The 14,606-nt window shown below is 38.4% G+C and overlaps 1 protein-coding gene across 1 annotated transcript; it reads right to left on the reverse strand.

Moving 5' to 3' along the window:
* Nucleotides 1-757: 757 nt before the first annotated feature.
* On the reverse strand, nucleotides 758-13,519 carry LOC129348181 (unconventional myosin-XV-like). Its single transcript, XM_055007961.1, has 12 exons — nucleotides 13,476-13,519; nucleotides 12,678-12,768; nucleotides 11,168-11,271; nucleotides 11,018-11,081; nucleotides 10,824-10,937; nucleotides 10,554-10,715; nucleotides 9,369-9,482; nucleotides 4,425-4,483; nucleotides 3,927-4,050; nucleotides 1,320-1,415; nucleotides 1,061-1,192; nucleotides 758-973 (listed from the first exon to the last, which is right to left on the reverse strand). Exons 1-12 carry the CDS (start codon nucleotides 13,517-13,519, stop codon nucleotides 773-775), a joined length of 1,305 nt encoding a protein of 434 aa, XP_054863936.1. The 3' UTR covers nucleotides 758-772.
* Nucleotides 13,520-14,606: the final 1,087 nt, after the last annotated feature.

Below are 14,606 nucleotides of genomic sequence, written 5' to 3' on the forward strand. Positions count from 1 at the left end.
AGTTTGCCATGTCAACATTTACAAATGGGTCAAAACCAGAGATGGACAAATTGAAAATACTGATTTTGTGATAGAAGACAATTCAAAGTTCCTCGTGGATCATTGATTACACCCCTAAAAATTCATCTCTGCTCATAAAAAGTGCAAGATTTTTTGGGGAAATGAATTCCTTTCGGTCTTAAAATGGCTTAGATGTAACTTTACCCTGTTGCTTCATCTAGAATCTTTGTGAATCTCTGAAGTTCATGCCTGTCTCTCCACACATCCTCTCCAATTCACTGCAACTAGAGCACACCAGCTTACCTACACCTCAAGCACTGTAAAACTTCTCTGGAAAGTGACAAGATTGGCTAGTTAGGTTTGTTATGTTTTTGATATGGTCATCAGAACATTGCAGGTTTAACTGCTCAGCCATGGTATTGATTGTTTATTTTGTTTATTGTTATTGACTCCAGCATATGAAGAAAACACCATAGGGACATGTTAACTATGTGAAACACTTTAATTTTACCAGATTAAATCTTTAACCATAACAGAAATGTTTATAATTCAACCTGAGGAACATCTGCACCAAACATCATTAGCAGTTAGTCCTGTAGTTCTTGAAACAATTCACTGAAAACCATAAATGTCAACTTCAGAGTGGAGCAATGAGAAAATATGATCATCTAATTCTTTAGGATTCATTCTCTGCCACCAGAAATGTCTGTTTTCAAAAGTTGTTGGTGCATATTTTCTGTTCCGAAAAATGTTATCAATGATTTAACGGATTTCAACCAATCAGATACATTTTCGTAACTAACTGGCCAATAGAAAGCCACTGATGAGTTAGTGAGGAGCTGAGTACCTGGTAGGTGACTCGACCAGCAAAGTGCTTGAGAGTAAACTCTGGAACAGGCATCTTTGGCTTCTCATAGAGTGGGCTGTTGCTATGGTGATAGTGACACTTTTGGAGGAAAGTGTGGTCTGTTGCCTGGCAACAAAAGATCAGATTCTAAGTGACCAGTACAGTGCTTGAACCAGATGTGCACATGTGCTCAGACTCTGTGTCCTTCCTCACTTGAGGGAAACAGCTCTGGTCATCCAGAATCCTCAATATCCCATGAGGCTTAGCGGCAATGAGGTCAATGCACGGCTGGTTGTCACTAAATGTGATGTCCTGCCACGGGATCTGTTCCCTGCTGTACTCCTCCTGTATGGGGATCACATCCAGCACAGTGTGATATGCATTGCAGCCCTCCATTTAAGTGTATCTTGTGTCTGCATTCCTGATGTGAAGTGTGTAGCAGCGTCTGCCTGCAGGTTTGACGTGGACTCACCTGTTCTTCTCTGAACACGATCCTGTTGAAGAAGAATTGCAGGTACTCGTTTGCATAATTAATGCAAAGCTGCTCAAAGCTGTTGAAGGCCAGATCCTGTTGCCCGTCATACACGCACGCACGCACGCACACACACACGCACACGCACACACACACACACACACACACACACACACACACACACACACACACACACACACACACACACACACGGTGATTCTTTGTGTCTCATCTGCATGTCTAAAGAGTGACTGTTCAGGAGTAACACAAGAAACAAAAAAGTTACAGATGGGTAATAAGATGCTCTTTCTGCCATCCTGTGTGGTGAGTGTCGTTCATTGTCACCCCCAAAGTTATTCTAATAAATCTTAATAGTCTTAATCTTCATAATCTTAATAACTAGAATTCTGTTAGAGGTTTGTCTTTGCAGTTTAAGTGTGGCACTAGCACTAGTCCTTGAATTTAAGACTGATATGGATGATATGCAGCATAAGAATGTATTTCTATTGGAAGAACGGTTGAGACAAAACTCTACAGTGCTGCAGCCAAAAATGCCTGAAGAAAAGCCTAGTGATGCTGCATTTGCAATAGCAATGTTGTTCTCATGAAAATGCTAATTGCACTTTATAAATGAGTCTGTTATTATTTCTGATGTCCAATTGTTGGGCCTCAACGTGACAGACATCGGTGTACGTCTGCACATAAATAACACAGTGTTGGACTCAGCGGCTTGCCAGCTATTTGTTGAGTTTGTTAGGTTAATTTTTGTTAATTACTCCGCCAAGGAAATGCGGAGTTATGTGACGATCTATGTATGTTTGTCTGTGAATCTTTGAATCCATCTGTCTGTCTGTCTGTCTGTCTGTCTGTGTGAAACATTACTCAAAAACGGACAAACGGCTTCAGATGAAATTTTCAGGGTAGGTCAGATATAGCTGCCGGCACGGCATTGCTGTAACCATGATGTGAACACTGTGTCAGCTACCTGCTAATGATCACATGATTACGATCCTACTACAAATTGACTGTGATTTATCAGTTGGAAATCATACAAGGAACAAATGATTAAACTGTGGGGGTTTCTGAGTTCCATTAATTCCTGCCCCTGGCTACATATTTAGGTCATGCAATGTAGCAAACCCCAGTCAGACAATGGTGAAGCTCCTGATGTTTCACTAAGTCTTTATTTACATTCAGCCGTCAGCCTTATTTTGAACACAAATTCACCTTTCTGTCCTTCACTCATTTCTTCACTGTAAGAGCTTGTCCCCATAGCAGCTAGGTTTTTATAAGTTTATACACATCCTTTGCTAGATTGCAACAGCGTAACCATTTGCTTTCATCTTTATGGGAATTTTCGGATTTTTCGGCAGCGTCTTCGTCACGTCAAGAAACTGCTTCTTAGATAAACACTTCCTGTGCCACTGGAATGGTGACAAAATAAAAGCCTGTAAAACGTTTAAAAATATGCCTTCAAAATAAAAGCATGGCGAGAACGGTTATTTTAACACTAGCAAAACAAAGGCTTGCCAAAAGTGATGAACTGATCAACAGACCTTTATAAGAGTAATTTACATGCCCATGCACATGCATAACACATGCCTGCGCTCAGTGCAAGGTCATTTTTTATTAAAGATTTCATCCGTCGGAAATGATACGTCAACTGAGCAACCTTGGTGGAGTACTGCGCTTTTCTAGTTTCTTCTGTGGCACATTTGTAAAATATTACTGTCTTTTCTGTGACTATTTGAAATATGTTTAAGGCTCAACCAACATATCAGAAACCGATACTGGCCTGTCATATATGTAGTGATGTTGGCTTATATGCAATCTGTTAGACGCCATTTTCAAAATTTTGCTTTCTAGAAAACACAATACAGAAAAAGATGCCTGCATATCAGCACTGTCTGAAGTGCATGTAGCAGAGAACGCATCACAGCTGAGCAGACGGTAGTTCAGAGTCAAGCGGTGCCTTAAAGATATGTTTGCTAACTAGTGTAATGTTAATGTGTGGTGGTTGGATCACTTTTCTAAAGAGAAACAGCACGATGGCGATGAATAACTTTAGCACCACACCTTTACTATTCAGCTTCTGAACAACTTCCTCATTCTGCCTCTCATGTGACCACCATCACCAATCAGAATCATGAAAGGCTTAGACTGAGGTAACTGTGAATTTAATTTGCTTAAAGAGACGAACATAACTTCTTAAACATAAATTTGTAATGTGCAACGTAATATAAAATTATCTAAATGCTTAATGTGTAAATACAAATATGTAAACACTGTAACAATATTTAAATCTGTAAATATTCACATTCTTAGTAAATTACCTGTATGAATTACTACCAAAACATGAATTATAAACTTGTATATCTTACACTAGTTTAGAAAATTGGAAAGTTAATAAACAATGAGTCCATCATTTTCCCTTTTTATTATAACATAAAGTACAGCAGCCAATATATCAATAGTAAAAAAAAATTACTTTCTGAAAATCAGTTTCTGCATCTGCCCCAAAAAGTTAACCTTATGTGACTTTTAAATAAAGAAAGAAAATTGGAAGGAATCTAATAGGATGACAAACACCTGAGCCAACTTGCGTACCTCAAATCCGTAAATGTCCAGGATAGAGATGGAGAGGGTGTGTTGGTGAGGGTACACCTGAGCGTTGATCCTTTCTGTTAACCAATGGAAGAGCAGCGAATACAGGATCTTGGCAACAGCATCTCTGGAGAACAAAGATTTTTGTGCAAAGGATGGACAGAAATATTGGATATCAGAAGGAGAAAGAGAGACTGATATTCCAGGAACTGACATGTTGGTCAAGGCCAGATTTACGTATTTCTGTTATAAGTTTAACATGATGTACGTAAGTATAGTTGTTAGCCAGAACTTATTAGACAAACAGAGCATCAAGACCTCAGGATTTATGTGTTTTATTAGAAACAGATGTGGGGAAATTTCTATTTTATCTCTAATTTTTTTAATTCACTAAAAATCTCCTTTCAGAAATGCATCTGGAGCAAAAGATCTTACTTTCTTGTAGTTGTCTCTCACCTGGCATCAACAGAAAAATCTTACCTTCATGTAGTTGTCTCTTACCTGGCATCAACAGCACTTTCTACAGTCAGAGGGGTGTAGATTTTGTCCCTCATCGTCTCCTGTAGAGATAACAGGAGTGACTTAGCAGTCATGTATATTGGCATCTACTCGATAATGTACAGCTACTCAAATCTCATTTCATTGTGCTTCTTAGTTTAAAGCATAATGTTCAAATTTAAATATTTAAAGCCTTTTCCACACATGCAGCTGTGTGCTTCCTGAACTCAGGTGACAGCCCCCTTCCTCTCCTTTTAGTTTTGTTGAATCTATTAGAGTGGAATGTCTGGCCTTTCTTACTACAGATATTATTACTTGATTCTGTTCTATTCAAGCATCCCAGTAAACTGTGTCAATGAGCCAGTCCACACAGGTTTTTCCTAAGGCAGATTAGTTGATAGACACATGAATTTGTGATTTCTATTTTTCTGGATCTTCACCTTTGGGGATCCTGCATAAAATCAGGCTATTATTGATGTATGATTCATGCATGAGAGCGATTCATCACTAATTTACTTTAATAATCTGCATGCATGCTGTTCTTGCCATCACTGTATGCAGCCTGGCATTGCAATATTATAAATGTCTCTCACTTTAACTCCAAGATCAGAAAAAATTACTTTTTCAACGCTGTAAAACAAAACAGGAGAACAAACGTAACTCTCAGTGGTTTGTTCATATTATTATTAATAGGAATTAATAGGCTCCACAGTGGCTTGGTAGTTAGCACTTCGGCCTTGCAGCTAGAAGATTTGAAGTTCACATCTCGGCCTTCTCGGGATCTTTCTGCATGGAGTTTGCATGTTCTCCCTGTGCATGTGTGGGTTTTCTCTGGGTACTCCAGCTTCCAAAAACATGCTTAGGTTAATTGGTAACTCTAAATCTAAATTCCGTGGGTATGAATGCAAGTGTGATTGTTTGTCTCTATATGTATTTGTATATGTGTATATACATATATGTATTATATATTTTTTGTATATGTACTTTCTTATTTGTTAGCTTTCTTCCTGCTGGGGCCTCTTGCCAGGTCATCATTGTAAATGAGAAATTGTTCTCAACTGTGCTTACCTGGTAAAATAAAGAATTAAATAAATAAAAAATATGCAGCCCTGTGATAGACTGGTGACCTGTTCAGGGTGTCCCCTGGTTTCTCCATGAGTCAGATGGGATAGGCGCCAGCCACCCCACAACCCTAATGAGGATTAAGCGGTGTATAGATAATGGATGGATGGATGTTCAGTCAATCAACCATTGTGATCCAGACTGAAATAACAAAAAAAATTACATAAAATTTTGTACAGGCCTTTGTGATTACCGGAGGATGAACATTAAAGTAAAATATGATCACAAACTTCCTTTTACCATATTGTTGCTTCACTTTGGGTATTGCTTAACCTACTTTGACAAAAACTGGAAAACTGCCACAAAACATCAGGATGGATCACTCTAACTCTCTCACATCTTTTGCTGCCACTGGGTCAAAATCGTACATTATCCACAATACTTACAAACTTTCCATCCCCTTTTTTCTTACTTTTGGTGAACAGTTACAGTATACAGTAGTTGCACTAAAATGGTACAGGAGTTCACATCCTGATTTGTACGCTCATGTCGAAGGATCAGCAATATTTGTGCATCCTTGAGACAACCTTCAGCTTATCTTTGCAAACTGACACCTGAGCTCAGGTACAGCGTATGTTAGATTCCATAGGCTGCTGCAGGCAAAGCTCAATGTTACATATTCAGTTACAGTCCCAAAAATTTTTCAGACAAATTAAAGTCTTCCTCTATAGACAGATGAGGCAATATGACTGCAGGGCTCAGTTTTACTTCATACGTATTCCAGCACCCTTTCTCCTTTTCCCACCATCTGCTCACTTATTTCCTATTTTTATCACCATCTATCCTCATTCACTTCACCAACATTAGACACTTTGCTTCCTTCCAGCTCCTCCTCCTACTCTCTTATTCATTCACGTGTCTGCGACATGAGGGCTGATCCGATAAAGAAGAGCTTTGAGACTTGAGATCTTCTCCAGTCTGAATGACTTATACACACTAATGTGTTGCCTTGCCTCATCCATCCAGAGGAAATGAGTGGGTATACGGTCGACTCCTCTCCTGTTACATAGGCATGGAATTAGACATTCAATTATACAAAAGGCTCCTGCATAGTGTATAAGAGTGTATGTGGGGGATATAAAGCGCCTCATGATCAGATGTATTTTTAATGTATTCTTCAGCCTTCCGTTGTCTCTCTCATCACCCTCACTCCTTGTCAGAAGCATCACAAGACGGCAACGGTGAGTCGAGTCACCACTTAAACTGGACAGAAAAGCAAGACTTTGCTCAATCAGACACTGATACATGACAGAATATGGATCGAAAAGCGGATTTTAAGAGGAAAATGACCCTTGCTGAACTGAATATTTTGTTTGTTTTCCAGGATTTCCACTATGTTTGTGAATCAAATAACGACGGAAATACAACGAACAGATAACTGGAGCATGTTTTTTATGCCACTGGGATAAAAAGATGAATATTTTTTTGGGGTGTTTTTGGTTTTAAGACACATCAATATCAGCACGGAAATTCATACATAGCTTCCTGGACATGCCCTGGATTCACAGATGACATTAATGTGCATCATAGCTACTGTACTGGTGTTTAAGGAGGATAACAGAAGAAGATGCAAAGGAAGATGCAGACAATCCTATGGAAGTCCTTCAGTCACCCTCTTGACAATGAACTCTTTCAAAATCTCCATCAAAGTCTGCCTGATTCAAATGAGTAAAATATGTTGGTAGTGAGGCATCTACAAAAAAAGTATTTCCCCCTTTTACTGGTCTGACTGATTACTGTGTTCAAATAGAGATCTGAAATAATTTATTAGAACTTGTCCTATATTTTGAATTTAATGTAAGATTTTTGCCAGGCAGCACCTTGAAGGACTTTAGAAGATTTCATATATTCCTCCTTTTGTTTTTGTGACAGAGAACAAAACATATAGAAATCTGGACATTCTACTCAACTTAGAATTCATCCATCCATCCATCCATTATCTTTACACTGCTTAATCCTCATTAAGGTTGCAGAGGTGCTGGAGTCTATTCCAGCTGACTTCGGGCGAAGGCAGGGGATAAATTGGACAGAGCACCAGTCTATCACAGGGCTACAAACAATCACACTCACGTTCACACCTACGGACAATTTAGAGTCACCAATTAACCTCAACATGCTCTTGGACTGTGGGAAGAAGCTGGAGAACCCGGAGGAAACCCACGCATGCACAGGGAGAACATGCAAACTCCATGCAGAAAGATCCCTGGCCCAGGCAGGGATGGAACCGGGGATCTTCTAGCTGCAAGGTAACAGTGTTAAACACCCAGCGACTGTGCAGCCCTCAACTTTAAATTCCCACATAAATAAGATTTTTGTTGTTGTTGTTGGTCTTTGGGGAAAAAAAAGAAGGATTCCTATTTTGTTTCGCGTGGAAGCATAAAAAGTCCCAACAAGAAAATTGTAACAGAAAAGTCCCTCAAGCTGCAGGCTGAGTGTGGCTATTCATAAAGACATTTACTCTCCACTGACTGCAAACAAAATGAATCAAGAGATGCTTTCACTCCCAGAAGCCTCTCTCTGATTGTGTGACATAACATGGCTCAATAGTAAGTGTGTAAAAGCTGTGTGTCTATTTTTATCTGTGTACTGTATGAGATGTGTGCCGGAGTATATGTGTGTGTGTGTGTGTGTGTGTGTGCGTGCAGAGTGTCACTGATATATCCACATAGTTAATTCCGTCTGTAGTTACAGAACATGTTTGTTGATATAAACTGTTCTAATTGGATTATGAAGTGATTCTGTTACCAGATAAAAACAGAATCCAGAATCACAACATCTGATCTGAGATGTGTCTTTCAAAGCCCAATGAATGAATGAATGAATGAATGATGGAGAGCATAGTGGGAGGTCAGAGGTTAGACACTTGATGCAGACTGAAATCTAAATCTGAACAGTGGCCATTGAATAAAGAAGCATTAAAGTATTTATACTTCACTATACTGACCAGCTTTGGCTTTATTATCTTCAGTTTGATTTAAAAAGAAAACATTTGAAAAACTTGGACACTTAATTAAATGTAAGAAATAGAAAAATCACGGTGAAAATTAGAGAATCAAATTACAGTTTGCAGCACTTTATAGTTCAAGTCTATATTGTTTTTAAAGGGTACAGGGAACCTTATTATATAATTAATGCATTCTTCCTGTTTTTTTTACCTCATTTTTCAGAACTTTCATATGACTTTTTCTGGTCCAAATTGTGTTAAATGATTTGAAATAGAAGCAGAAAACAATGATTCTGGATAAAAAGAAAAGACAGTTCTCATCTGAGAAAAAAAACACTGAAGATTTTCATTAAAAATCGATCAAAATCATGAAAAATACTTCCAACACAAAATAAAAAAAAAAATCTATGCAACCGAAAGACTGAAGCTATCAGTAAATGAGCCTTAAACAGGTAATTTAATGACACTCTCTCCTGCAGTATGATGATCTAGGAAAAATTTAAGTTACGTGAATGATTTCTTATAAAAGATGAGATGACCCTCAAACCCCTGATGTATAGAAATCTCTGTCAAAGGAGCTCAGAAGAACAAGACATGCCATGAAAGTAGATCAGTGACAGCAGTTTGCATCTTTCTTGTCTCTCTTTCTTCCACTCTGTGTGTGGGATCAACACACGTTTCCTTTGTATGTGTGCGTAAGCAACACCGAGGGCAACACAAAGCCTTTAATATAACCACACATGTATGAGCAAAACAGAGACTCGGGCATTTAGAAACTTTATCTGCCTGTCAGACTCAATAGTAAATGTAATGAGAATAACTGATAAAATAACCAACCACCAAGTCCAGGAAGGACACAGACTGTAGGTTTTAATACTGACTGTAACTTTGTAGGTGATGGCTTTCTGTAGTCCCTCTGGGGAGATCTGCAGCAGCTCTGCCACCACTCTGATCTCCTGAGCGCTTACCACTGACGCCACCTCCTGGCCATCAGCCTATAGGGCAGCAGGACAGAGAAAAGCAAAAAGTTACTCTACATATAATAGAAAAACAATACATTGTTCTCCTTGTTCCCATTATGTTTCTCTTTATTGTCCTAGTGAAGTTTAGGTAATGCCTGATTTGTGTTTTTCTGACAACAATGCACTACCAGTATTTACACACTGTAAATCAGAAAAAATATATAAAAATGGGGAAAATAGTGAAAATATGTCATGAAAAAAATTTTACAAAAATTAGAGAACCTTATAACCCTCAAAAACTGTGAAAATAATAGCAAACATCTGAAAAATATTGTTATTTTTAAATGGTTTAAATACAGCAAAATTTTGTCATTTTGTGGTCACAAAATGTAAAAAAATGTATTTGAAAAAATAAAGGTTTATGTGGACATTATTAACAGTTTTGTCCTGATTTTATTATTATTATTATTATTATTATTATTATTATTATTATTTTTATTATTATTATTATTATTATTATTATTATTAGTGCATTTTTACAGTCAACATGTAAATTACATCTTTTTGTTTTACCAGATATTATCTGTAATTTAATAAAATATTTTCTTAAATACACGATGTAAAATAACACTTTTTCTTTTTACCACTTTTCAAAATTTCTAGCAAATAAAAGCAGATATTTGTAAAATAATGACAGCTGTGCTAATTTAAATATGGTATAACTGTAATTTTACAGTCAAACATTGCAAAAGAGCATTTTCAATGTACAATGTACAGTTTTGGCTTTTTGCAGTCAACATACAAATTCACAATTTTTTCCTGTGATTTCACTATTATCTGTAATTACACAAAACAGGTAAAATAACAATAAATTGACCAAACAAAACTACAGTAAAAAGCTTTAAAAATTTAGATATTTACAGTCCATGAAATATGTATGAGGATATCTGTACTTGGTCATTAGCTAAAGTGTGTCTGGTTAACATTCAAGGAAAATAAATCTTCAGATAAAGTGCAAATGCGCAAGTATTTTCCAAGACAAATTACAAGCAAAGTAAAAAAATAATGATGAAAAGATGAAGAAGATCGTTTCGGAAATATTACCTCATGTCTCTGAAAGTAGACGTTGCCCAGGTGCAGTATGGAAGAGAGAACTCTAAAGATGGCCGACTGGTCATCTGGGGTGAAATGAAGGATTTCCATGGCAGCACGAAGACGTAGGAAGTCCTCTGAATCACTCTTTCCTGTTATCCCACAATTCCCTCCCTGTGAGAAGAGAGAGAAAGATTCTGTATATTGATCTGAGCCTCTTCATAACCATCCTGAAAATGCCCAAAAGTCTGATATTACGCTGAACACTTCACTGTCTCCTACCTGGTTGAGGTAATAGTAAGTTTCAGCTTCTTGTAGATAGAAAGCCTGCTTCTGCTGTGAAGGAAGACCTGCCAGCATCTCGTAGAAGATGTGATAGTTCCTCTCATCTTTGGCCTGAAGTGGAAATGTGCATTTACCTCAACGCTTGCAGTAAAACATAAAGAAGTTGTCAACATGTTCTCTTCATGTCTCACCTGAAAGACAATACGGGACTTTTCCAGTAGATACTGAGAGGTTATGGCACCACTGATCACACCACTGAATAAACGAGGAAACAGAAGATTAGAATTAAATCAAGGAGGACACAGATTCAGATGAGAACTGTGCACTTGTTTCATACTCACTCCTCCAGAAAGACCTCTATGTATTTCCCGAAGCGACTGGAATTATCATTCCGCACAGTTTTGGCATTTCCAAAAGATTCCAGCAGAGGAGCTGCCTCGAGTATCTACCAGTGATTCAAACACACAGTAAATCAGCAACCTTTATCAGGTGTGTGACAAATGCACTGAAAATATGTCATATAGCAACAATTTTAGCACCACTGTTCAAAGCAGACTGGTCTACAGCATTTGCAACCAGTGGCACTTGGTGGTCCTCCGCTGTCTGCCTCTGATTGGTGCAGGCAGTGATAAAGTATGTCAGGTGAGTAGGCAGATGCAGATGATTTTCTGTTAGAGGCCTGACTGACACGAGGCATCACCGGTAACTTGTGGTAAGATGCCTGTTATTCTATCTTTTAGAGGTAGTTTCTTAACAAATCTTAAGATGTGCCTTTTTAAATAGTTGTGTTTTTTTTTTGAATATTGCAGTGTGACCACTGTTTTATGGGGTGAGGGAGCTCCTGCTGCGACCGAGATGCCGGTGTAGCAGGTATGTGGTTTTAAAAAGCTGTTTATTAAATGGGGTTTTTATTCAGCTTGGACCTGTTTTATTATTATATAATTAATAAACTGCGTTTTTATTGTTTGTGTTTTGCAGTGACGGTTCATAGGGGTTAAACTGTCTCCTGCTGTCCTGTTTTAGGGTTTTTGTTTGTAGGTTTTGTTTCGTTCAGTTAGTCCGCTCAGCCTTGCAGGGCCCGTACACTAGAAGACATGGATGCATTGTGTGAGAGCGGACTAACTTTTCTATTTTGTTAATTTTTGGGGGATTTGTTTCATTTCACTTCCTTATTTAGATCAGCTTCAGATAATAATCAGCCTTGACCTAATTACTGTGAAACCCGATGTAAAGTGTGATGGTATGTAGGCTATTGGAGATGCAGTGACATTTTAGAGTGCAGTGATTTGTTATTCACCTTTGATTTCATCAGGCTCTTATGTGATCGGCCTCAAGGGGAAAAGATTGGACTCTGTTCGGACAAGGGGATTGTGATCTTATAATACTTGTATCGTGAAGAATAAATATTAATTTTAACCATATATATTCCCGGTTGTCTGTTTTTCTGTAAAGCATGTCAGGTTTTACACATTGTTTTACTGCACCAACATGTCAAAAACAAATAAAATGCAAAGCAGCATCTGCTTCAGTATCAGGTTTAGTCAAATAACAGAATTTAATGCCCATTTTAGGTTCATCATTTAAAAAAAGTTACAAGAAAAAAACAGTATTTCCAAAGAGTATTTTCCCACACCACAGCAAAACACAGCAACCTGCTATTCTTATGGTCATATGTGAAGATGAAAATGTAAAGCACAAGTCATGCAGGAAACCCCACTACCTCAATCTGCACCCGAGGAAAGCCACCGGACAAGGGAAAAAATACACAGAGGCATTACTCATCTTTCAAAACAGAAAAATATGGTTTGTGTGTACTACTAAATATCCAAATGTAGGTATGTGAGTGGGTACCTCCTGCGCAAGATTAGCTTTGTGATGTATTGCTGCTAGGTAGCGAAGGACGAGTTTGGTAGCCTCTGTTTTTCCAGACCCACTCTCCCCACTGGAACACAGCAACACAAATGCACATTTTCACTTCTCAGTTGATGTGAAGAGATGACAGCTTTTTAAAAAAATCTTTGCATGTCAGAGTCACATGAAATTGTGAACATTAGTGCTTAACAAACTGCTTTTGAAGCCTTAACGAATACACAGCATTTTTATTGGTATACAAACAAAGGAGGAATAATTTTAACCCCTTGATGCCTATTGTCGCAAATTTGCATCATTCAGATGCAGCCAAGATAGCTTATCCATTCCCCCAATGCCGGTTTGGGCATATTCAGTACGTAATGTTTTGCAAGCACTGGTTTCTCGTAGGACCAGTCGGAGTGGGACCTAGTTATTATTGTATCTGTTATTATTAATATTATTATATATCTGTTCTATGTGTAATAGACAAATTAACAATCTCCACTTATTTTAGCATCATTTGGAAAGCAAAAACACACATTTTTTTAAAAAATTTAATTGTAAATAAATTCAGACGTCAAGGAATTAAGATTTTGGTTTGATTCCTGCAGAAAATAAAGTTTTTAAGCCACCAAACTACACACATTTGCTATGTGAAGATACAAAAGATACAATATAGTGCATATAAATCCAAAAAAGTGAAACAAATAGGGGAACAAACAGGCTAAAAGCTACAGACAAAATCTAAACTTTTCATATAAGAATAGAATTCACAATAAAAATACTTTATTGATTGACTTCCCGTGGTGCCATGCTCTGAGGTGGTCGTGGCTCCCGTACATTCGGTGACAATTTGGTCAATTAACAGTAAAATATTGGATTCTCTAACATCATAAGACAAGTTAAAAAGAAGAATGACAACTACAAGAAATATTGCCGCGAAGCAGTTTGCTCAAAAGGAAAGTAAGGAGCGAACGGACTCTGAACAGTTGAGTGCTGACGCTAAAACTAGCTCCTCTACTAATGACTTAAACATGGCGGAGATTTTTCGAGAGCTTAAAGAGCTACGACGAGAAAACCAGACTTCCTTCACGGAGACAAAGGCATCACTTGTCAGGCTCGAGGACGCTATGAAAGATGTGAAAGAACGACTGAAAACCCTCGAAAATCGCGCTGAAGAGGCTGAAACCAGGATTAGCACAACAGAGGATGCTAGCCAAAGGAACGAGAGAATGCTACGCTACTTGCTAAGAAGAGAGGCTACGCTTACAAACCAGTACGATGACCTACAAAACCGCATGCAAAGAAACAATTTACGTATCTATCAAGTCCCAGAGGGGAGCGAGAAAGAAGATATGGTCGCCTTCGTGAAAGGGCTTATCAAAACAGTGTTGTGCTTTCCACATGAGGACATTCGGATCGAACGTGCCCACAGAGCCCTCGGAGTGAGGACGACTACAACCAACACAGATTCACCTCGATCCATAATTGTGCGTTTTGTGGATTACGCGGTGAAAGAAAGAATCTTGCAACAGGCTTGGGCACAAAAGCAAGTGGTTTTTCATGGTAAGACCATATACTTTGACCAAGACTACTCGCCAGAGGTGCAAAGAAAGAGAGCACGGCTACGCGGCGTTATAAAGCAGCTAAAGGAAAAGGGAGTACGAGCCAAAATCCGATACCCCGCACAACTTCGTCTTGATCTGGAAAACGGTCCCAAAACCTTCCCGACACTCGTCGAGGCCATACAAACACTGCACGACTTGGGCGTTTCCGTACATGTGAGTGAAAGAGAGAAGATGGAAAGGGAGCTTTCTCGGGAGCCCTGGAGCAGACGTGAAAATGGGAAAAGAGGAGGAAATGGATCAATATCTGATAATGACTTACGAGCCTACATCTGAGACCCCAAATTGGACTGAAGGGATCCAG

This window comes from Amphiprion ocellaris, chromosome 23 (genome assembly GCF_022539595.1).
Source record: "Amphiprion ocellaris isolate individual 3 ecotype Okinawa chromosome 23, ASM2253959v1, whole genome shotgun sequence".
NCBI lineage: Eukaryota > Metazoa > Chordata > Actinopteri > Pomacentridae > Amphiprion > Amphiprion ocellaris.